This window comes from Amblyomma americanum, chromosome 3, assembly GCF_052857255.1.
Source record: "Amblyomma americanum isolate KBUSLIRL-KWMA chromosome 3, ASM5285725v1, whole genome shotgun sequence".
Classification (NCBI taxonomy): domain Eukaryota; kingdom Metazoa; phylum Arthropoda; class Arachnida; order Ixodida; family Ixodidae; genus Amblyomma; species Amblyomma americanum.
In genome coordinates this window covers 140,167,063-140,190,526 of record NC_135499.1, presented here as the reverse complement: position 1 = coordinate 140,190,526, position 23,464 = coordinate 140,167,063, and the positions used below count along the sequence as shown (strand labels likewise).

Sequence of the window (23,464 nt, the reverse complement as noted above, 5' to 3'; positions counted from 1 at the left end):
GCTAAACAGATTGCAGGTATCATATTTCAGTACCACTGTGTTCTCACTAGAAGACACTGCCTTAGTAGTTGCAGTGTTAAAAACAAGCCTTACCTTGCAGCACTTCCGCGCTCAGATGGCATGTGGAAGGAACTATGCACAATAGTTGCTTATTAAACAGATGCCGATGACAACTTCATCAATTTTCGTTCTTAGTCAAATTTTATAGTTCGGTTTCTGTGCCTATGTCGATGTTCATTCATCAGCAAAGGCATGTTCACTCCTCGGAAATTTCATGTTAAAAACTGAATATTTATTCCTGCCACTCGATTAAAAGTTGCAACTGTGATGATGTCACGAAAATTTATGGACTCTGATCGCTGGCAGAAACTGGGTGGTGTGGTATAGCCAGAGAAATCCACAACCAAAAAGAGTTCCTGAAATCGCATTTGTCTTGTGAAAACGGCCTTTGGCAATGATGTCGGCAAGCAGACACTCAGCGATCCCGGAGAAGCGAGCCTCTCATTTCGACGATTTCCGGCCAGTGTTTCTTTTCTTCGGTGTAGTTGCAAAATAAATCCTCGTTTGTTGTTTTTAAAAGTATTCCATCTCCCGTATGTCACTGAAAAACAAACATCCCATTTAACGTTTGTGCCTTAGCAAAGGACGCCAACGAAATGCTTGAGAAAAAGACAGGCTCCTGGTTTGCACTTTGTCTAACAATTTTTATTATGTATAAATAGTGTGCATCCTCGAAGGGTGTTCAGGTTAAGTTTTAGATTCTGTAGACCACAGCGGCCAATGCAATCAATCTATATACAAATACAACTGTCGTAAGTACTGGACTGCCAATGACATTGAGAGGTCCCCACTATCTTCCCATTTGCACTGTCGATTGCAGGGAAGGACAAACGCCAAGAGAAGCCTTTGCCAAAAAGCAAGAACATGAAAGCAGCATAGGATAAGGCCTTGCCAATACACAGAAGACATTTGGCATATACAAACAACAATATTATTTACAGTACAATATTTACATCACTCTGAACACTATGCAACAATGACAAGTCTGCTAATAAAACTAGTTATGAAGAACAGCCATTAAAGGCTGCAAGATGGTATATAAGATACATTAAACAATGCCTGACTGTGGCATAAAAAAAAAGCTCTTAAAATATTAGCAATAAAAAAATAAACGCATGAATCCAAAGCAAAAAGTGGCCAACAAACACAAAGCCATTGCTGCTGACTTGTTAACGCAACAACAAAACAAAACTGCATGGCTACGCAAGAGTATTAGCCCAACAAAACTACCGCAGAGGCATTTGAAAAAATCCTGCGGCTTTGTGGCAAGCGAGGTTTGTACGGTGGTGTTTTGATAGCAGTAAAAATAGATGGACAAGATATTTCTGTTACTTCAGATGAAAAACCTACAATATAAACTATAGCTATGTGCTTAAATATGGATGAATAAGTTAATAAGTGTCACTCACTAGCAGAGAGTGTTAAAACTCACTGGGATGGAAGCCGACTGTGAGCTAGACACGACACACCAGAGCACCTGGCATGCCGCGTGTCATACAGATACTAGGTGGAGAATGGCCTTCCTTTTCAGCCAACACCATTCACCTTCACACCTCCCGCAAGCCTTAGCAGTACCGCGTCACAAATACAATTTGCTGAGGGGGCAGGGTGGAAGAGAGGCACAGATTCAGCCAACAGGAAAACGGACAGAACATCCAGGTTACGGTACGAGTGGCAAGCCGAAATACAGGTAAACATGCATGTTATACATCAGAAGACTAAAGGGGATGAATAAAAAAATTAAAATAAACACGACCTGACTCGTACGAAAAACATTCCAACCGCACCAAGTCAGCTTCTCAGGCATTCCCAGAGCCCGCCTGTTACAAAAGGCAAGAAAAGCCATGTTACATGGAGGCTACCACTGAACTATATCTAAGCCCAAAGGCTCATCCAGACTCCAGCACTGACTGACAGCCCCAAAGATGTGCAAACTAACACCAGCAGTGCGGCAGCTCACAGGTGTGCGTGACAAAATACAATCTGTACAGCCCAGCTTTCGTGCACTAAGTGTGGCAAGCAGGGCCACAACAGTGACCAGTGGCACACTTGCACAATGCTCACACAACCAGACCGGGAGGGGGTGAAAGGGAAAAGGGTACGGCTACAGGCATGTCTTGGGATGCAGGAAACATTCAGAAAGCATTGCACAAGGTAACATGGGCCGTGGGCGGTCATGACCCAGTACGCATAGAAGCAGAAACAAAACGAGGCCAGCTCTCTTGTGCAAGGCGCGCTCAAATACACGCTTGCTAACCTGCTTTCGCTCAAAATGAGTACACAGCTGCGGAATGATATGACGTGAGCAAGAAGAAATAAACACAGCAGAAAAGACGGCAGGGTAAGTGGAGTTCGCAGCACTGTAGCCCCACTGCTGAGTGCACTTGAGCATGAATGACATTGTTTAACTACTGTCCGAGGCTCTAAAATCCAAACACTGAACATGTGCCCAACAGCATTTCCATACGGCTTTTCCTCCAGGCACAAATGTAGAAAATGGCATGAGAATCAAACAGTTGTGCAATGGCACAATGATATAAAAATGATTTGAGGCTTTTTCATTTCACTGACTTTGCAGTGGGTGAGTGGAATTGGGTGGATGCTGTAAACTAAAAAAAAAAAACTGAACGTTTTTATTTATCATACACCTGCGATGATGAATGCTTTCACTGACATCAACTGTCAGATTTGCGGTAGGAATTTGTAGGTGACCGGAAGTGGTGCACAAATTGAATGAAAAATGAAAACCAACAGCTCAGTATACTGAATGCTCGACAAGAGACAAAGGATTTAAGTCACAGGCACACCTCTAAGAGGTCTCATGTAAAGAATTATTTCTGAATGATAAACTGGGAAGCAGATATGTTCAATATGGCCAGCCATATTATAGTCACACACACAGAAAAAAGTGCAGCAAAGTACACCCCAGCAAAACAAAAGTGCAGTATAAATCACAGCCATGTGCTCTGCAACAAGGAAATAAAGCTTACACAAACAACTAAAGCCGACAAAATTTTCGGAGAACTCTCCTCACAGAACATGCCCTCCCAGGGAACCTGGAAACGTTAACAAGTTCTTTGCCCTTGCTCTATAACACATGCGAGATCAGTGACTGGTACTGCCAAACTTGGCTCGCATGATACCCTAGGGGGCGCTCTGGAACTCTGTTTAGGTGAACAAAAAAAAGCATTAAAAGGAATTCTAAAAATTGTGCGCCTAACTTTGGAAAAGGAACTAGATGTCTGACACCCAGCACACTTTAGATTGCCATTGTGCATGTGATAATTTGCACATTGTAGCTTCATTCACAAGAATAGGACAAGAGGGTATGATTTGTGAGCACTGTTCTAAGCAACAAATTTCAACCAGGCAATTAGCACACACGTCCTGGGAAAAGGAAATATAAACACAACTTTCACACGCATTCACCACAACACTCACAGCATACTCTAGGTTGTGCACTAGACAGCAGTTAAACAAAAGGCTCACACTGGTCACCACGTGGATTGTACATGCTTTCAGGAGCACTTGGTACTGGGCCATGACATCAGCGCATGTCTTCAAAAGGCATTCTGGCCCCAGCCTTGCTACTCAGCAAGAAATACATGTCTAAAGTGCTACTGAACACTAAAGCACTTCAGTTATGATCCTGACCTGCTAAGCCTCCTTATATACATAAACTATGACTGATGGCGTGTGAAGTGCAGAGAAACTGGCCCATACATGTTCTTAGAGCTAGTCGTGACATAGTATCGCACTCAGCAAGCATTAAAATCTTACTAAAAACAAGTTTCCTTTTCTATATGTAAAGCCTTACTCCAACATAATAATCAGAGTCTCCTTCAGAGAAGACCCCTTACTGCACCTACTTGTGCAAGAGGGTATCGGGGACAAAATGAATGACCGAGACCCAGTCTGATCTTGCTGGCTGATTATACCTGCATGTGGCTCTTCTCGCTAACCACCTACAGTCCATAATGGTTAGCATCTGTGCACTTGACACCCTTTTCCCGAGTCAGGAGGTTGGCAGGGTTCCAGCATTTGTCTCATGAGATACTCAGTGCCATGGGAAATAGCAGCAGTGGCTGGAAAAACAGGTAAAATGATGAAAAAGGTGCCGAGGGAAACGCCCCACAGTGAGCAAGACCACAAAGCAGTGTGCCACTGTCCACACAACAACAGCCTGCCCGAACAGATGCTGCGCACGTGGTAACATCATCGTCTCTTGCTCTCTTCGGAGCAGCACCACGGGCTGCTGCCCTCTAGGGCGATGAGGGAAGCGAGTGGTCGGAGCTGTCTCCCAGGGAGTCGGCGGCCGCGACGGTCTTGAGGCAGCTGCCGCGGCGGCCCGAGCCCAGCATGGCCGGCCGGAAGTCCGGATGCCGGCGGGCGTGCTTGGTCAGATGGTCGGAGCGCATGAAGCGCTTGCCGCACAGGGGGCAGGCGAACTTCTTCTCGCCCGTGTGCGTCCGGAAGTGGCGCGCCAGCTCGTCCGAGCGCGCAAATCGCTTGCCGCAGGCTGTCCACGTGCACGGGAACGGACGTTCGCCTGCGCACAGAGAAGCAAATGGTCAGGGCACACGCGCCATTAGCACTGCATGGTGGGCTCGCATCAGAGTGTACTTAGAAAATTAGACACAGTGCGGCGGAAAATGACCACCATGGAAAGGGTGATGCAAGAGTAACAAGGGTGCCCTCTGCCAGAATACGCAACGCGCGGCTTCCGGCCGGTGACCGCGCGCAGTATGTCAATCACTGCCCGCAAAGCACATCTTTTATTCAGACGCATAATCGGTGCGATCAACGGACGCGGTTCCCGTGAGAATGTATCCGCAGCAGATGTCGGCCTGAACACAAAGTGGAATGTAGCTCAACAGCAAAGCAGCGTTGAGGCGCGCTCCCGAAGACACCCTCCGGCACGAAAGAAAGCGGCGGAAGTAGACCCGCCCCGGAGAGAAAGCAAGAATTTGAATGGCGCGCGTCTAGAAAGGATATGCCGCTTTGTCGTCCGCCGAAAACCGGAAGCGCCACGACCCGACGAGAAGATTCTTTCGGGGAACGGGCGGAAGGAAAGACCGATGATCGGAGGTAGAGTGTACTGGAACACTCTACCGGAGAAGCACTCCGCGCGCACACTCCGACTCGCAGGCCTACCACGGGAGGGCGCCACACTTCCATGCGGCGGCGGCCGCGCTCGGAAAGAACCGAACCACGAAGAACGGCGTGGCCGATCTTTCGAGATGCGGAGACTTCGGCAGGCGCTGCTTTTGCGCGCGCCGATTTCTCAAGCACGCGTGCGCGCCAAGGCGGGCGGGACGTCGTCATTCGCGGTCCGTTGCCGCACGGGAGCGACCTTCGACTGCAAAGGTAGCAGCAGCAGCAGCGCGGGGCATTTGGCACTGGCACGCCCGGGGTGGGGGGGGCGAGACAAAGGCACTTTCCTCACAGAAGATGGGGAGGAAGGGGGGGGGTGGGGCGTGGTACAGGAACGGGTGGCGGCGGGCCCGTTTATTTTTGAAGCCGTTTAGCGAGGCGACGCAAAACACGTTTCGAAACAGCGCCTCGGCCCGCTTTCGACGACAGCACTCGCGGGCCACCACCCGCGCGGAGCAGGGGTCGCCGCGTTCCGCGAACCAACCCCGTGTCCGCGACCGCCATCGAGGGTTGCCTCGGAAAGATGCTGATGCAAGGATGCCGGGACGAAAGCCAGCCGTTGCTGCGGGAGCCAAATAGCGTCCCAGGCGGGCGCGTGCGAGACGGCTCAGCTAAAGATTACAAGGTAGAGCGACGACTGCCGCAAAGACAACGAAAAAAAAAAAAATAAAGGACTCCCCTAACTCCCATTCCCCCTCCTTTTCGATGCAATCTCTGAACGCGAATCGGCTCCGCCACAGGGGCACGAGCAAAGTGAAGCGCAGCAGGCAGCAACGCCATCGTCGACAACACACAAAAGGTTCGCTGCAGCGCGCGCTCTTTCCCGCCCTTCAAGCGCAATCAGGGCGCGGATTGCGCGACGTCGCGGGTGCTCGAGGTTCGCTCGAAAAGAAGCTTGGCGGCGGCGCCGCCGCCGCACCGGGTGAACAACCAGCGAAAACGCCGAAGAGGACAAGTCCCCAGTCATCGCCAACAGGTGACGACCACGGGAGGGCTGTTTCCCACAAGGGCGAAAGGTTTTGCCATTATGCTTCAACTTCCAGCCTGGAGGTGAGGACGGGCAAACGTCTCAATTCCCTCGTTGGCGAATCACTGCCTCCCTCCACCCCCATCCTGCCGACAGGTGAAAAGAGTGCCTTCCGAAGAAAGGATCATTCGCCGCTCATTAAGGAGCGCCACGCGGAGGAGAGGACAGTGTCGTGAGAAAAGAAAGTGGAAGGAGCCAATGCGTGGCTACACTGTGGCGGTTCAGTTTCGCAGCGAGAAGAGTGCATAACCATGCGGCCTGTTTGCACACCCGACACGTGCGGCAGTGTTTCGTCGCAGGCCCGAACGAGCCGCACCCCAACGTTGTTCGCGTTTCACTTTACTCACGTGAAAGCCAACAGTACTTACTGGCCGCAATGTCAAGCAGGAACCAAAAAGAACAAAGCAAGCACCCCCTCCTCCCCTTTGTTTTGAAGCCAAGCGACGCGCACACGCTCTGCTGTCCGACACCATTGTCGAACTATCCGTCAAGTGTGAACGCAGAACGCAACGACAGGACAAACAAAGGGAAACTAAAAAAAAATGTACGCACGAAAAAGACTGGCGACGGCAACAAGTAGACAGCGGCAAACATTCGCGCTGTTCCGATTGCTCTCCGCGTCGGTGCGAGCAAAAGATGTTACATATAAAGAGATAACGGAGGGAAGGGCGGGCGAAGCTGCAGGACGCTGCTTACGCAGACGCCTACTTTCTGCGAAGGGGCGACTCGTCAACGTTTTCTTTTTCTACGACTCCCCCTTTTCCAACGCTTTCTGCTCCCGCCAGCAGTGTTATTGTTTTCGCTCCGCAGAGGGCGCTCCAGTGGACGACATCAAAAGGCTCGCCGCGGTCGGGCCCCCATCTTGCGTGTTTCGCTCCAGAGTTGTCCTTCGTTAGCGCCCCGTCACAAAGGCGCATTTGTCGACGGCCGCACACAAGTAGCGGAACAAGAAAAAAGGGCACCGCAACGAAACGCATCCGACACATCGAGGGGCGCAGGTCGCGTCCAGATTGAAATATACGCTCTTGGCAGGCGTGGGCAGCGAACACCGCTTTTATTTGTTTTCTTTTCTTTTTGCGCGCTCTTACTTCAACGAGGTGGGCCAGTCGACACGGGTTGTCCGCCATCGCTCCGCAAACCGCTGCAGACATGTGTCGCGTTCCTGCTTCGTTGGCAGCTAGAAAGCAGAATTGCGCTTCACAGAGTGCTGCTTCTGCGACGCCCACCGCGGAAGACACGGAACATGTGGCACCAAGCCGGGCTAGTAACACGGCATGCGCCCCCAATTTGGATGTATATTCAAGTCTTCACAAGGAAAAAAAAAAAAACGAAACAGACACCGACCTTTGGCACCTGCCTTGAATAACGCGTAGCCACAATACTACGTATACAGTAAGGAGTCAGTCCCATGTTTGGTGTATGGGGGTTTAACGGCCCAAAGCGACGCCGTAGTGAAGGGCTTTGTAAATTTCGACCATCGGGGGCTCTTTAACGTGCACTTTAACAGTACACGGGCCTCTAGAATTTCGCCTCCATCGAAATTCGACCGCCGCGGCGGGGATCGAACCCGCGTCTTTCCGGTCAGCAGCCGAGCGCCGTAACCACTGAGCCAACGCGGCGGCTTCAGCCCCATGTAAAGCACTCGAGAGAGGCACTGCGTAGGGAACAGTGCGGTGTCTGTCAGTTGCTAGGTCCTGAAGACAATGCCAGCTTGGAAGCGCAGCTACAGAACATTTGCACTGCGGCCTTCATTCCCAGGTCTGCGCAATGGTGACTGAAAATTGCTCCCAGTACTGGTGAAGCAAGGCCGACACAGTTCGGACAGGTAGGAGCCGACCGCGCCACCGATCACTGCTGCCGCGGCGGCGGTGGCGGGAGGCCCTCCCCTCGTCAACAGGTCGGCCACGAACCACAGGATGCGCGGGTCGGTCGTGCGCGAAGCACGTGCGCCCGCCGCGGCCGCACGTGGCACGCGGGAAAGGGGGGGGGGGGGAGAGAGAAAGGCCCGCGGGGTGCGGCGGCAGCTGACGCGCGTCCGTCGACCCACATGGTGCCAGGTGGCGCGCACCTATTTAAACGGGACAGGTGCGACACCGGCCCGGGCAGATGGTGCCGACAGCTGTGGAAGGCCCGGTCTTCGGAGCCGCCGCGGAGGCGCCGAAGCTCCTCGCCGCAACCACGTCCTTCCTTTCTCCTCGCCCACCGTACCGGTCGCCGCCGCCGTCCGACGGCCGTGTCGTCGTCCCGCCGCCGCCTGGCAGGCGGCGAGCGACCTCCCCGTCGGGGGCACGAACCATGATTCACCGGGAGGATGTCGACAGTCGGCGCCACCACCGACGACGGGGCGCGGCGACCACGAGCAAGCGAAATGGGGGCGACGCGGACCTCTGGAACATCGCGCGGCCGGCCAGTTGGCATCCCAATCCGTCCGATTAGTATCCACTCGCCGCCCTACCCGCCGTCCCAAGTCGACCTGCGGGCAGGATTGGCAACGTCACTGCGTTGCGCTGCCCCGCTACATCGGAACAGAACAGCGATATCAAAGGATGGCGACAGGCCTCGATACAGGGCGCATCACGTCCGGCGGTACAACGGCGTGCTCCCCCAAGTCGGAAGCGTCGCAGGCGTTGTGCGGTGACCACCAAGCCCGGCCCAGCGGCGGCAACCCGTTCCCCTCGACACCGCGGTAGAGGTCGTCGACTTGACCGGAACCGCTTGGCCCGAGCCAGGCCGCCAGAGTGACCCCCACCCGGCGGCGGCTCTCCTTGAGCGAGAAACGCCCACCGGCGCGTCGACGCCCACTACCCGCCGGCGCGGCGGCGAAAAAGCGCGCGCACCACCACCACACGCGCGCGCTATCTCGACGCGAAGGGGAAAACGGCGGGAGGGGATACATCGGCCGCAGGTTGAGCGTCCGCTCTGCCGGTGCGATGGCCCCGAGCGCGCGCCAGGGCCCACACACACGCACGCCACCTACGCGAAGCGCGATAAAACGGAAAAGGGCAATTGCATCGGCACGCGACGACCTCCGGGAAAGACAAAATGAAAACCCGCGGGCATCGTCGCCACTGCGTCATAGAGAACGCGCGCTCTCATCCTGCTGCCAAGTTGCGCGACACGGATGACACGGCGAGGTCCGCGGTCGTTGCCAACGGCGCGCCGCTGGAAAGAGAGAGCGCGGCAGAGTGGAGACCGCCCTCGGAAGACGGAAGCCAAGGGCTTCAGTCACTGAGCAGCTAACGAGGAGAATAGGAAAAAAAAGCAATTACACGTAACTAAAGATCCGGGCGATGGTGGCCACGGACGCCGAACGAGAACAGACCCAGGTGCTTTAGAGAAATCGGTGGCGCGGCCGACAGATGGGAGCCCTTCCGTCGCCATCTCTCGGCGGGGGGCCACGCGGGAGGGCCACACCCCTCGCCCTCCTCCGGTTCACACACACCAGCTGCTCGCCGGTTCTCCGGTCACGAATCTCGGGAGCCGACCGAGCAAAGCACCCGACTTCCGCCGGCAGCGCTGGGGGAAAAGCAAGATTACACACGAAGGAGAGGAGGGGGGGGGGGGGGGGCAACCACCAACTTGGCCGACTCTCCGAGCGCTGTTGCTGCTGTTGGGTGAAAAGCAGCGAGAAGACGACGAAAGGGAGACATAAATAACAATGGGGACAAAAAAAAATCGGCGCACATACACACGAATGCTCCATCTCTCCCAAACTACCACTACGCGTCTCCGCCGGCCGTCCAGGTGTCGTCCGCCCGTCTCAACACGCACCACACGGGCGACGACTCCCAAGCCTCCCGCTCTCTCCCTCGCTGCTTTCATTATTTTTTGTGACCCCTCCTCTCACTACGAAATCGCTGCTGCGCTTGGCGCGCACGGGTCCATTCACCGAAGGCCCGAGAACCGGCAAACAACTACGCCCTCGGGAATGAACGAACGAACCAGGGAGCGCCGCACAGCGCAGTCGACGTAGAGCGGCGCTTCCCGGAGGCGAAAGAAGCGCTCGCCGGCAAAGACAAACACGCACCTAAATCACGCACCTTCCCAGCAAACAACCAACGCCACGAGGAAGAAGAGAACGAAGGGCGGGGTAGCGCGCCCGCGGCTCCCGCCCGGAGCGCGCAGCCCCATTGACGGGGACGGAGGCTCACAATGCGCGTCCGTGACATGCACGACGCTGCAAGGCTAGGGGACGGGCCCAGCCAGAGTAGGGAGAGCCCGTGGGGGAAAAAACGAGGGACCTGAATGGAAACGTATGCCGGGGGAAGGCACCCCACCAGCGCACCGAGACGGAGGACGACCGCCGCCCTGTGAGAAAGAAGCACGCTGCCCCCCATTCACGTGCTCCGCAGGAGGGGAGGAAGAGCGCCAGGCAAGAATGACGGCCACCTTGTGAAGATAAAAGAAAAATAAGGAAAATGTGCCCCTTGAGCATCGCGACCGGGAAAACGGAGAGAAGGAGAGGTATGCCTCGTTACTTAGGGCAGCAGCGCCGAAGTGTGGGACGTTCCAACGGACCTGAAGAAGCAGCGGAAGCAGAAGCCCGACATAAGCCACAGAGCTCCTCTCTCCCTTAACCAGGTCTCCTCTCGTCTTCGACCGGGGCTTTCGTGCCAACTAACAGTCGCGGATTCAGGAGGAGGGAAGTGTGTGTGTGTGTGTGTGTGTGTGTGGGGGGGGGGGCGCAACCCGATATGTTTTTAAGGAAAAACTACGCCCCCCATTTTTTCTTCGAGTAACAAAAGTCACTCAAACACATTGCGCAAAAAAAAAAGTAAAGACCACACTCAACACATGGCGAAACCACGAGTCCAGGGGACTTGACCGCTAGGACTGGTCGCCATACGAGCGCTTTTCGATTAGCTATCGCGAGGAGCAGCGGTAATTAAATCGAACGCCAGAGACGACCGGGGCCCCGACCACACCCCGCGACCTCAACCTTGGGGCGGGTGCGCTGTGAAAGGGGGGGGGGGACCTTTTGTTTCACCCCCCGTCCCCTTCAAGCACGCGGCGCGCGCGTACAGAGCGCCGCCATTCCCCGATAAGCTCGGGGCGGCATCGTCCTCCGGTGTGTCGTCTTCGCCGAGGAGGGAAGGGTACCGGAGTCGCAACACGTTCGGTCGCCGCCAGTCAATGCCTCACCGACAAACAAAGCCGCGCAAGCGAAAAAAAAAAAAAGGCGAGATTAGGAGCGCAAAGCGGCCCCTGCATGCTGCTGCGAGGCGTCAGTGACCGGACGCTGCCGCAGTGAGCGGAAAACAAACACGTGGGTTGAACGAACGGTCGATTACGGTAATGGCCCCAACGGTGCGCGCACGTGCGCAGATGCAGCGTCGGGAAATGAGTGAAATAAAAGACTCTGAAACAACGGCAAATTTCAACGCAAGAGCACAACGCCCAGAGCGGCTGGAGAGACATTTTTTTTTAGACTGTTTACGCGACGACGCTCGTGTGGGAAGGAAGTAGTTTGCGCCGCGAGATAGAAATTACGAAGCATTCGGCAATGATTATGCGCGCGCATTTAATCACACTAACTACGCGTGCCAGCCAAAAGCAATGTTGAGACGTCTCTCAGCGTCAGTCGGAGTAGGTGCCATTAGAGCGGGATGCGACGCTTGGAACGAATCCACATCGCCTCGTCAACTGTCACTAAGCGTGCAGGCGAACGTGGACTTGCTGTGCTGCGCCTTCGTTACTATGAGCGAGACGGTCAACTTCATTTCATGGATCAGTACACTACAGGGCGTTTTTAAGCGTTCTCGACGGTGCACGGACAGTGTAATCAAGCAACCTCATAGCACAGGGTCAAGTGCTCAGGAATGCGAAGCACGCGAACAAGGACAAAAACCGGGAAAGGGGAAAATTCACGTGCAAGTTCCTTTACGGGGCCGAAACGTACTACTAAGAAAAAAAAGCGAATCTAATCGCTGCTCTGCGAAAACGAGCAAGCAACAGCCGCGGGCTGTGCAAAAGGAACAACAATCAACAGTGCGCCACGATCAACAAAACCGCAACAAGGATGGCGGGACCAAGCCCCCCAGTAACAGCGCACAAAGCCGAGCCTCATCTCAAGAACAGCGAAAAAAAGAGCAACAAGTAATAACTGAAACCAATTAAACGAAACACCAGAAACATGCAAAGGTATAAAACGTCGAAAGAATCCACAAGTCTACCCTGAAATCTAACATAAGGAAAAAACCTCGTTCAGAACACCCGAGTCAAACATGCCATGAAGGAGATGCGTACAAACGAACAGACCCGCCCAAAGGAAGCCGTACGAAAACTTGCGCCAATAAGGCAGCCGACGCGAAACCCTCCAAAAACGATAATTCTTTGAATGACATGGAAATGGAAGGCTTGCTTACACAATTGTCAGTGGTGCCAATACGAAAGGCTTCGATAACCAGACGCTGCCATTTGCATTTCGTCCTTGCCAGGAAGTGAGTCTTCTCAAAGGCAAGGGAGCTCAATTACGCTTCGGGCAATCCTTGCAGTGCTAAGCCAGGAACTAACTCCCCATTGTTATTTTGATTTCAAACTCCTTCCCAACCAATAAAAATGTCCCGACCTTCGTCCGCGAGTCGGGTAAAGTGCGACCTTGTGGGGCGTCTATGTCCCACATGAATGTTATATGAACGCCAAGCAAATGTGTGCGCCATGACGTCCTCACCACAAACAAGAGCCGAGTATTTAGAGGAAAAGAGAAGGATAGACATCCCCGGAAGACAAAGGCGTCGGTACAGTAGGAATACAACTTAAATCAGCAGTGAAGCTCAGCCCACATTCAGGACCGGCACACAGAATTGCTCTGCGGTGAAAAAAAAAATGTACTAGTTCCGTTGTGAAAGTGTTTCTTGTTGCCTAAACAAACTAATCACAAAATTAAGCTGCAAGCTCAAGAATTAGCATGCATCAGGCTTGTTTGATATATGCAAGACATTAAGAAGCTGATTTCGTTTGTTGTTGCGATTGGTCAGCGGAGTAATCCAGGACGTCACGGATCATGGTCCATTGTCATCAACTGCCGTTCTTTTTTTAATTTTTATCCTTCTATTATTGTCTCAGAGCAGCTTTGGATGTTGACAGGCGACGAGAGAGCGAAATCGCCCAAGTAGACCAACGGATTTCGGCACAGCATTACTGGTCACCGCTACCACCAACATCGACGCACAACTTACAAGCTAGCCTAAGTCAAAAAGGCTATATGTGAAGCAAAATAGCAGACAGCACAAGAAATCGTCGGGACAAACGCAGTGACAATGCGAGCGAAGGCACCACCGCGCCCAGGCACTGAAGTTCCCTCTAGCGTCGAGCTTAGCGACACAGGCTAGCTACACAGCGATACAGAGCACGACGTCTCAGTAGATGTCGCAACCGGTTACGGAATAAAAGGGAGACGGAAACAGGAGGAACCGGAAAAGCGGAACAAGGCGCGCGCGAGGGACCACCCGGAAAAGAGACCGCGTCCTATCCTCCGTCCAGGTAGACGGCGCAAGGCGACGGATCCCAGAGCGAAACAGGCCCGCGCAGCAGCGACGGAGCAGTACCACGAGGAACCCCCGAACACTCGCATATCCGGAACGGTAGAACAAGAAGCGGCCGTCGTTACGCGTACGAGCGGGACTGTGCCACGCCCACTTGGCGAGCGAGCGAGCGGCGATTCCGAACGGCACTCCACCCTCTACAGCCCTCTAACGCGATCGCGCTTTCGAGAGTGATCGACCACAATTCGGAGAGGAAGGAAGAACAGCAACAACTGAAGGGAGGAAAAGAAGACGGGCCGCTGCCGCTCTGGGGGGGAGGAAGTGAAAAAAAAAAAAGGAGCAACCACAGAACCGGGATAACCGCGACCACGTTCGCTGGGCCGCCGTCGCTTTCAACCCGTTCGCAACCGCTCGTCCGCGATTTGCCGTGCGCACGTAGATCAAGAACTGAGCAGGGCGCGCCGGCGCCCACAGCATCGCCACAAGGAAGAAGAGAGGAAAGACAAAGGAGGGAGGATCTGTTTTTGTTTTTCTTAGCCCCTCAAGGCATCACCGTATAAAGCACTTCGAAACCTCGACAGCAGAAAAACGCCCTCCTGCGTGTCCTCTCCGTCACCTTCCTTCCCTGTTCACCGGCAAAGCGCCCCCAACCAGCGGCCTTGTTTTGTCACGCATTCTCGCCACGCTGCTGCAAATACAAGCCCCGCTCGTTCGACGGGGAAGAGGAAGACGAAGACTTGACATATGGGACGCGGAGACGGCACAGGGGGTGGGCGTGTCGTGGCTCCGGAGAGCAACGAGACGCCGCCGCATCTCCACTGCTCCCAATACGTCGCACCGCACAAGAGACACACGGTGACGTGCGCGCCGACTGTCACACTGACCTCACTCCCAGTCTCTCGCGTCACAGCGCGCAAACGTCCAACGCCGGACGGACACACGCAGTGGGGCGCGGCGGCACGCCCGGGAAAGCGCGAGCCCGGAGGCGAAAAGGCTTCGCCGCGCCCGGTAACGATCCCGCGCCGCGGGGCGACACCTGAGAGCAGCAGCCGCCGCTCCTGCAGCGGCCCGGGCAAGGCAGATAGATCGAGGGAGCCGGAGAAGGAAGGGGAAAAAAAGAAGAGAAACATTAAATAAATCGGGCAGGGATAGCTCTCGCTCTCGGCCGCCATCGAATCAGCGCCGCGAAAAGAAAAGCAGGTCGCATGGAACGGAACGGAGGAGAGCCGTGACCGGGCAACAGCGCCGGCGGAGAAACGCTTCACGCCCCCCTCCTCTCCACGTCCTCCAAGGAAACACCGCGCGCGAGAAAACTGGACCGGCGAGTGAGCGCGCTTTGCTTTTCTCGCCCGGCAACACGCGCAGCGCGCGACGCAGCAAGCAGCACGCGCCCAGCAACCCAGTCAGCTGCTGCTGCGCTTTCGCCCGGGTCTCCGCCCATTCCTCTCTTCGAAGTGCCACGAGCGAGGAAAGGGTGCCGCCGCTGCGATCCGATACGCGGGTCCTCTTCTTCCGCACACCCTCCGACTCCTTCGCTCCCCTCCCCTCCTCTGCACGCAGGCAGTGCACAGCGCCGTTTTGCACCGCATCACCGTGCACCGACTGACCGACTGCCGACGAGGACGCGGCGTCGTGCCCGAGCACATCTACTGAACTTCTATGACAAGCTCCGGCGTATCTTCAGCGGCGATACGACAACCGAGCGACCGCTGGTGCGACACTAATCAACGATAAGAACTAAGAACACACGCCCCAAGAGCGACATCGCGCGTTCCGCATTGAGCTGCAGGAGGAGGAGGAGGAGGGAGGAAAGGGGGCATCTTCGCCTTCACGGAAGCACGTCGACGGGGGGGGACGGGGGGGGGGGGGGGCAGTAAATAAGACGGCGATTATCTCGGCAGCGAGGCGGCTTATCCAAGGGCAGCCGGGGTCCCACCTTTCCTGCTCCATTTGTTTTTACTGCGGGCCGCAAAGGGGTCGGATACTCGTCCCATTTCGCTACCAGGCAGTGCCGGCAGCAGTGCCAGTCTTCGAGAGAGAACGGGCACGACGACGTTGATGCGGCTTTCCTTTCGAAAACCGGGCGAGGTCATAGCGTCGCCAAACAGCCGCCGTTCGTGGCGGGGTCCCATCCAGGAGAAGCCGCCCACACCACGGGAGGAGAAACGCAGCCGCCGCTCGCAGCTCCCGTTCAAAGCGGAAGCGTGTTGCGAGATAACGGAAGACGCGGGCAGAGAAGGAAGGCAGCACGGAAGACGGGGAGAGAGAAAAGGAGAAACGAGAAAGCCGTATAAAGGGTGGATATCAAAAGGAAGGGGGGAAAAAAAAAAGACAGCCCGTAGAGGAGGAGTAGATCAGCACAAACAAAAACAAAAGAGGGCAAAGATTTAAAAAACACACAGGGGCAGCAGAGAGGAAAGGGGGCACGGCGACGCTCGCAGCAGCAGGCAGTATAGCAACAGCGGGGGGCTTCCGAAACGGCACACACCGGCGCACGGTGGCGGCGACCGCACGAAGGGGGCTAAGTGCGGGGAGGGGGGCGTAAAAACAAACCGGGAAGTGGCCCAACTTCAGCACGAGAGAAGAAACGCCGCAGTAAACACGAGCGCGCCCAGCGCGGGACGGAACCCGGCGGCACCGGTTGCGCGCTGTCCAGGGAAGGGAGCGAGAGAGAGAGCGACATGCCCGGACCTGACGCAAGACGACTGGACGGAACAAGGGTGCAGGCGAAGGTGGTGGAAACTTTTACTACCAACAATGACGTAAATGGTGGGGACGAAGCCCCTGCATGGCACTGGGATGCTCCCTCACTGTGAGGAGGCACACCCACAAAGCGCATAGCCTTGAAGGCAATCCTCCTCAGAGCGCTGGATATGAGCCGGCGCTGGTCTTGAGGATAAGTTTCGGTCATAAGAGTCTCCCAGTAAGACTCCGCCGCGCTCGGTGATGGGGGATGAGGGAAGGTGGGGCACGTGAGCACGGTGTGGAGAAAGTCTCCTGGTTTTCCGCAAAGTTTGCATGACGAGGGGAATTGGTCTGGGTATCGATCACCTAGTAGTGTGGGGTATGGAGCAGTCCGAGTTTGTAGCCGTCGCCAGTGTGCGGCCTGCGTTATGGTGAGGGATGGGGCTGGGGGTGCGTACTCCCTTCGTTGTTCCCGGTAGTACGAGAGAATATCACGGAAGAAGAGCAGGCGCTCCTCGGCCCGTAGAAGGGGCTCGACTCCGTCTCGGAATGTGAGACCTCGGACTAAGGAATGAGCCTCCTCGTTGCCAGGGAGGCCGGCATGTAGTAAACGAGCAGCAGTGCGGGATATGTAGCCATTTGCATTGTTGAGAATGGCAGATTTAGAGTCAGATATATTTTCTGTGGCAGATGTAGAAATGAGGGCAAGCGCGATGGCTGGCCTCTGTATAATTGGTGATGATGGAGCTGGAAGTCAGAAGCTTTGCTTGATTGTCGGCTACCGCCAGGGCCATACGGGAACCCTTACGACCCTAGGAGTCGGTACATCCGAGACTTCATCAGCCACCGCACAGCCACGCTTACTTCCTGCGATCACGGATGTCACGCTGGGAGCACGAGGTACGCCCCAGGGAGCCGTCCTGTCCCCAATGCAGGCAAAGGAGACAGAAAACGGATCATTCGGCTGACAAAAGTAGCAGCATGATTACGATACTCTGTAGCGTGTTAAATAGCGAGCCGTTCTGGACAATTTCTGCGATTGAATGAAGAAGCTTTGCTGTCATTTATGCATTATTTATGCTAACTGAAATATTAAAGCAGGGACGGATTTAGGAGGACTCTCCCCCTGCCAAGCGAAAAAATTTAAATAAGAAGACTACCTCTGTAAGGCCGCGCTTCCCCAACGCGTACATTCTTTTTTTATTCCCTTAGCTTGCAGTCACTGCGGGCCTCCGGTCTACGTGGAAAGCTCTCAGTGAAGCTCCGAGCTCCCCCTACCCACGTGCCCCCCCTGCAAGCAGTGGCAAAGGCGCAGGAGGCACTGGCTGCTTGACCGCTGTGACGGCCGAAGACACCTGGCTTTGTTAAGCGCACCAGGAAAGCATGCGAGGCGCGCACAACGAGCACGTGGTGCGGCTTGGACTTAGGCAGCATTCCTACTGCGGCAGAATGCGGACCACCTCGCATTCTGCGATGCTTCCCCCCCCCCATTTTTTTCTTTTTTTTTGCCATTCTCGATGGCACCGAAGCGTCGCGGTTCTCCGCCGTCTGACATTCCTGCGGCGAGCCAGTGGTCCCGCCAATTAGCTGAAAAACAACTTTTCATCCTTTGAGAGGCGACGCGCGGGTGCGGCAGGGAAGGGGAAAGCATCAAGCAAAAAGGGCGAAAACTCTCCCCCCCCAGGGAGAGGGGTTTCAGAATGTTTTCTGTATGTGTTTCTTTTTCTTTTGGCCAAGCCCCGGGCTCGAAGTTGGGTCCAACCTTCAGGGGCTGTGGCCACTACCTCCATTGGTTATCGAAGCTTAGGGCGGGCCTCGAAATATGCCCGCATTTGTTTGAAAAAGCTTTAAAATTGCATGTAAAATCATTGGAGGGCAGTCATGTCTAGTTGAGCTAGAGGCTCCGTGCAGTGGCACGTAATTTTACAGACCTAGACTCTAACCTCGGATCGATGAGTAAGGTCTTGTCGAGTTTCCCTGCGTGAGATCTTTTCTTTTAAGTTACAGTTTGACTGTCTGTGTGACTCAACTTGTAACGCAGTTTGCCAATGCACATCCTGTAAATATATTTTCTCTTTGTCTCCACATCTGGAATCAATCATCGTCTGAACACCGTCGAATTCACGTTTTGGAGAGGTCCTGTGTCCCCCCGAAGAAACGCAAAGAACCATCTTGAATTTACTACCTCGAACCCCATTTTTTTTCTCACGAAACATGTCCCAAGTAAGAAACCTACAAATTCGCCCCTGTATTAAAGCGGCTCTGCCGGCTGGACGATACTGGTGGTGCTGCAATTTTGCGCGGGTTGCACATTTACGCATACAGAGTACAGCATCGTAACCACTCTGCGTTTTTTTTTCTTTAAACTTCGCCGCGCATGGTGACAGGGGGTGAACTGAAGTTTGAAAATGAATCATTCGCGGACACGCCGCGCGCATGCACGCAGCCCGACACGCTGCGGCGATGGCTGAATTGATTAAAGCATCGAGAACCGAAGCTGCTTTGTTTTCGCCGGCGGTGGCTCGAATCCCGCTCGGAGGTGTTTTTTTCTTCTTTCTTCTGGATAACGTTGCCACGACAACGATACGACGCTCCAAGCGGCTTTCCTCCAGCCACATATGGCAGCGGTTGGCGCTGGAGTCTGCACTGGCTGGACAACGTACACCCCTGGCGTGGTCAACGGTCCGCGGGTGTGAGCTACGCGCAGTCACGTGATCACGGTGAAACGCGAGCCCCCACTGGAAGACGACGAAAGTACCGCGAGGCGCGTACATGCAAGGGGCTGGTCACGTGATCTTCCAGGGGCACACCCCCTACACCGAGGCTCGACCAGCAAGCGGGGGAATGATATCCTCCCAGGTGGTCGAAATTATTCAGGAGCCCTCCACTACGGCACCTCTCTCTTCCTTTCTTCTTCCACTCCCTCCTTTTCGCTTCCCTTACGGCGCGGTTCAGGTGTCCAACGATATATGAGATACTGCGCCATTTCCTTTTCCCCAAAACCAATTATTATTATTATTATTAATAATATGATATCCGCCAATGCAACGTATCAGTTCCCCTCACTGAATTCGTTATGTTTGCGGTTGCAGCAACACGATGGTGCGCTCACCACGCTACTATTAGTAGTACAGCGTGGCGAGCACGTCGTCGTGTAACTGCAACCACGAACATAAGACATGCAGGCCGTCGCTGGCGAAAAAAAAAAATGTAAGCAGCGAAGTGCCAAACAGGCCGATACACAAACAAACAAAAATACAACGAACATTTTTGAAAGTCAAACGGGAGCGCCCCGCTGGGCGAAAAAAACACACTCGCGCCGCGCGAACGAGTGCTGTTCAATAATGCGGGACTGGCAGCACAGAGGAGGAACTACTCGGGGAGGGAGCTAAACCACGCCGGCGCAACGCGGCGGGCGGCAAGGTTAAAAACAACGTCAAACGACGCTAAGCCCGACAGGCGAGCAACGCCAAACGCTGCGTGGCAGTGTTCGACGACCTCCCTCTACCGCGCGACGACAGTTTAATGCAGGCGCGATCAATCCCGCGCGAGCACAGTGAACGCGTTTCCTGGCCCCCGACGCGTCGGCGACATCCGCAGACAGCTCGGCACATCCAGGCGACGGGAAGCGTAACAGGCGAGAGGGGGGAGCATTAATTCTCTTTGTTACGCGACTCGCGCCCAGCTGTATAACATGTGCCACGGTCACGAGTAGCGGAACAACAAAAGAAGAGAACGGCACAGCTCGAACGCGAGACAGTTATTTCTGCGACAGCTCGACGAAGAAGACAGCGGCCACGAGAATTTAAAAGCAGCAAAAACACGTGCCTCGCGCCGCCTCTTCCATCGAGCCGCTCATGACGTTCGTCGGCTGAGCACAGAGACAGAAAAGCAAACGGCCATGTGCTGTACGGTACCAGCAAACACTTAAGAACCCAAGAGCGGTTCAAATAAACCAGGATTTGTTTTAACTTTAGTATGTTTATGATGCTTAACGTCCCAAAGCGACTCAGGCTATGGGGGACGCCGTAGTGGAGGGCTCCGGAAATTTCGAACACCTGGGGATCTTTACCGTGCCCTGACATTGCACAGCACACGGGCGCCTTTTTGGCATTTCGCCTCCGCCGAGATGCGCCCGCCGCGGCCGAACCCGGGAACTCCGGATCAGTAGCCGAGCGCCGTAACCACTGAGCCACCGCGGCGGCGTACCCCCCCCCCCCCCCCCCTTCCCCTTCGCTTTGGCGCTAACGAGCAGATCCTAAACTTCAAAACTCGCGAACCAGAGGCAATGCCCGCGCAACAACACAAGCAAAGTGCAGGGGGGGGGGGGGCGACGCAGGGATTCCAACGTCCGCAACGAGGAACTGCGTTTTCAGCACCGTTAAAATAACCACCACTCGATAAGCGGACAACTGAACCACGTGCCACCCCGAACACGCCCAGAAACTTGGCGCTAACGGGGCTGTTTGCAGCGAGAGTGACCCTTTCCTGCAGGGAAAACAGTGCCGCGAACGCTGTATCCGAGGGGGGAGGGGGCAATGGAAGGCCGGTTCCTTCGGCATTGCCCAACAAACCACGAGACGCTATCATCCGGAACGTCGCGGCAGCGCCGACGGACGACGCCCACTTTTCAGCCCTGGCGCGCGCAACTGCGTTCGATAAGGACGGCTCTGGCGGGCGACTGCTGCTGCCTCCCGATGATGCTGCGCGGCTCATTGGTATTTGAGACGGCAGGCACCCTAGACGGAGGCGCTTTCGCTTTTCGTCGCAACGACAAGTCGTCAACCGCGGACGGCGACGACGCCACGCCTGGTCCCCTGCACGCCACCGCTGTACAGGGCTGCAAACGTCGGGCACGTTCAGACCAAACTAACAGAGTTCGTGTGGCTTCCAACGGCGACACGAGCACGCCTTTTCCCAGGCGACAGTTGCCTGCGATGCTCCGTCAGTCAGTACACACTGCTGACTCTGAATAACTCGACCTCGAAGGGCATCAAACATCTATTCGAATTAACCGGAGGTTCGAATCAACGAAATTCCAATGTGCTACGGTCGTTGTGTTCTCAACTCGGCCGGCTCGTGCTGTACTCGTGCGAAGGCATCGTAACGTGCTTCTCCAGTGATTTCACAGGCAGGCTTTTTTAAAGCCTTTAGGAACACGAAGAAAAAGAAAATCGGAGATCACAAAAAGCGTGCACTGCGGATGTAAAAAAAAAATCAAAATAAAACGGCAAGTCCGTTGCCTGGACTCGGTGCCCTTGGGGCTCACGGCATGTTTTAATAATAATAATAATTGGTTTTTGGGGAAAGGAAATGGCGCAGTATCTGTCTCGTATATCGTTGGACACCTGAACCGCGCCGTAAGGGAAGTGATAAAGGAGGGAGTGAAAGAAGAAAGTGGTGTCGTAGTGGAGGGCTCCGGAATAATTTCGGCCACCTAGGGATCTTTAGCGTGCACTGACATCGCACAGCACACGGGCGCCTTTGCGTTTCGCCTCCATAAGTGTTCATGTTTGAATAAAAATAACAGCCACAACGGTTGGCCTACAATGCGATTATAACGATAATAATAACAAAAGGAGAAGAATAACTGTAGGGTTTAAAGTCCCGAAACGCCTCGTGGGTTATGAGGGACGACATAGTGGCGGGTCCCGGATTAATTTAAGACCACACGTGGTTCTTTAACGTGCGTTGATATCGCTGATCATACAAGAGCGCCCTTTGCGCTTCGCCTCCAGCGAAACGCAGTCGCCGCGACAGGGAAGAGAAATTGAGATCAGCGATAGAAATTACAAAGCGGGAGCAGATTTATGGCAATTGTTGGAGGGGGGCGATTGGGGGAGAAGGGCTTAATTCAAACCATCCTGGTTCCTCTCACTTAAATGCGTCCCTGGAGCAATAATAATAATTGGTTTTTGGGGAAAGGAAATGGCGCAGTATCTCTCACATTTCGACGGACACCTGAACCGCGCCATAAGGGAAGGGAGGGAGTGAAAGAAGAAAGGAAGAAATAGGTGCCGTAGTGGAGGGCTCCGGAATAATTTCGACCACCTGGGGATCTTTAACGTGCACTGACATCGCACAGCACACGGGCGTCTTAGCGTTTTTCCTCCATAAAAACGCAGCCGCTGCGATGTCAGTGCACGTTAAAGATCCCCAGGTGGTTGAAATTATTCCGGAGCCCTCCACTACGGCACCACTTTCTTCTTTCACTCCTCTTTTATCCCTTCCCTTACGGCGCGGTTCAGGTGTCCAACGATATACGAGGAGAGCAAGGGCGGCACCGCACAAAGAATGCCATTTCCCCCAGGCACTCTAAAAAAAACCAACACTGCTAGTAGGCCTTCCTGACAACAGATGCTGCGCAAAGGCCTTTCCGAGTTTGACAACACGAAAACAACGAGGAACTAAGAGAGTCCGGACAATGCCGCTGCTTGTTTTCCTTTTTCATCCGTTTATTCGTATCACATGGTACAGCCATGACTGGCCTGCCTCATGATAAGGAATGAAACCGAAAGGACAGCTGCATAATCTGATCAAAGCGAGAACACACACGTCCCCGCTGATAAAATCATACGCTGCTGTGGAAAGCGAAGGTCGGCCCGATAAGGAAGCATTGTTCATATACTAAGCGCGCTCGTCCACTGCTCGTTCTTTGGCGATTCAGACAAGTTTAGGGGGGCGCTATCGCCCCACAGTAGCCCTGGTGGCAGGATAAACAAGCCTATACAGCTAGGAGCGCGCTTCTCAGCGGCTCTTTTGACACACGCAGTTCGCAAGCAAGACACGCCCACCTCTGTGCAGTACTCTTATGGAGATCTTAGCGCACTTCGCACGTGCACCAATACCATAAAGGAAAGTATGCTCGTTCAACGAAAGCGAGAATAGGGTGCTTCAATAGGCAATCGGGGATTAATTACTCACTGGCATCCACCCAAGCGCAGCCACATAACTAGAAAGGAAAGCTGCACAGCTTGCACAGAAAGTTCGCAGTTAAAAAAAAAAAATCGGCCTGGTCCGAGGTTCGAACCCGGAATGGTGGTGGTGAACTCTA

At 54.4% G+C, this 23,464-nt stretch overlaps 1 protein-coding gene and 1 non-coding gene across 2 annotated transcripts in view; both read right to left on the bottom strand.

Annotated features, from left to right (window-relative positions):
• Positions 1-683: 683 nt before the first annotated feature.
• LOC144125023 (uncharacterized) overlaps positions 684-23,464 on the bottom strand; it is a 38,733-nt gene continuing 15,952 nt past the window's right edge. Inside the window, exon 2 of the mRNA XM_077658050.1 lies at positions 684-4,609. Within this exon, the coding sequence (XP_077514176.1) occupies positions 4,323-4,609 (287 nt within the window). The 3' untranslated portion in view covers positions 684-4,322. The remainder of the gene's footprint in view (positions 4,610-23,464) is intronic.
• Positions 7,788-7,861, bottom strand: TRNAS-GCU (transfer RNA serine (anticodon GCU)). The gene has a single exon. It is a non-coding gene; the product is annotated as a tRNA-Ser (tRNA).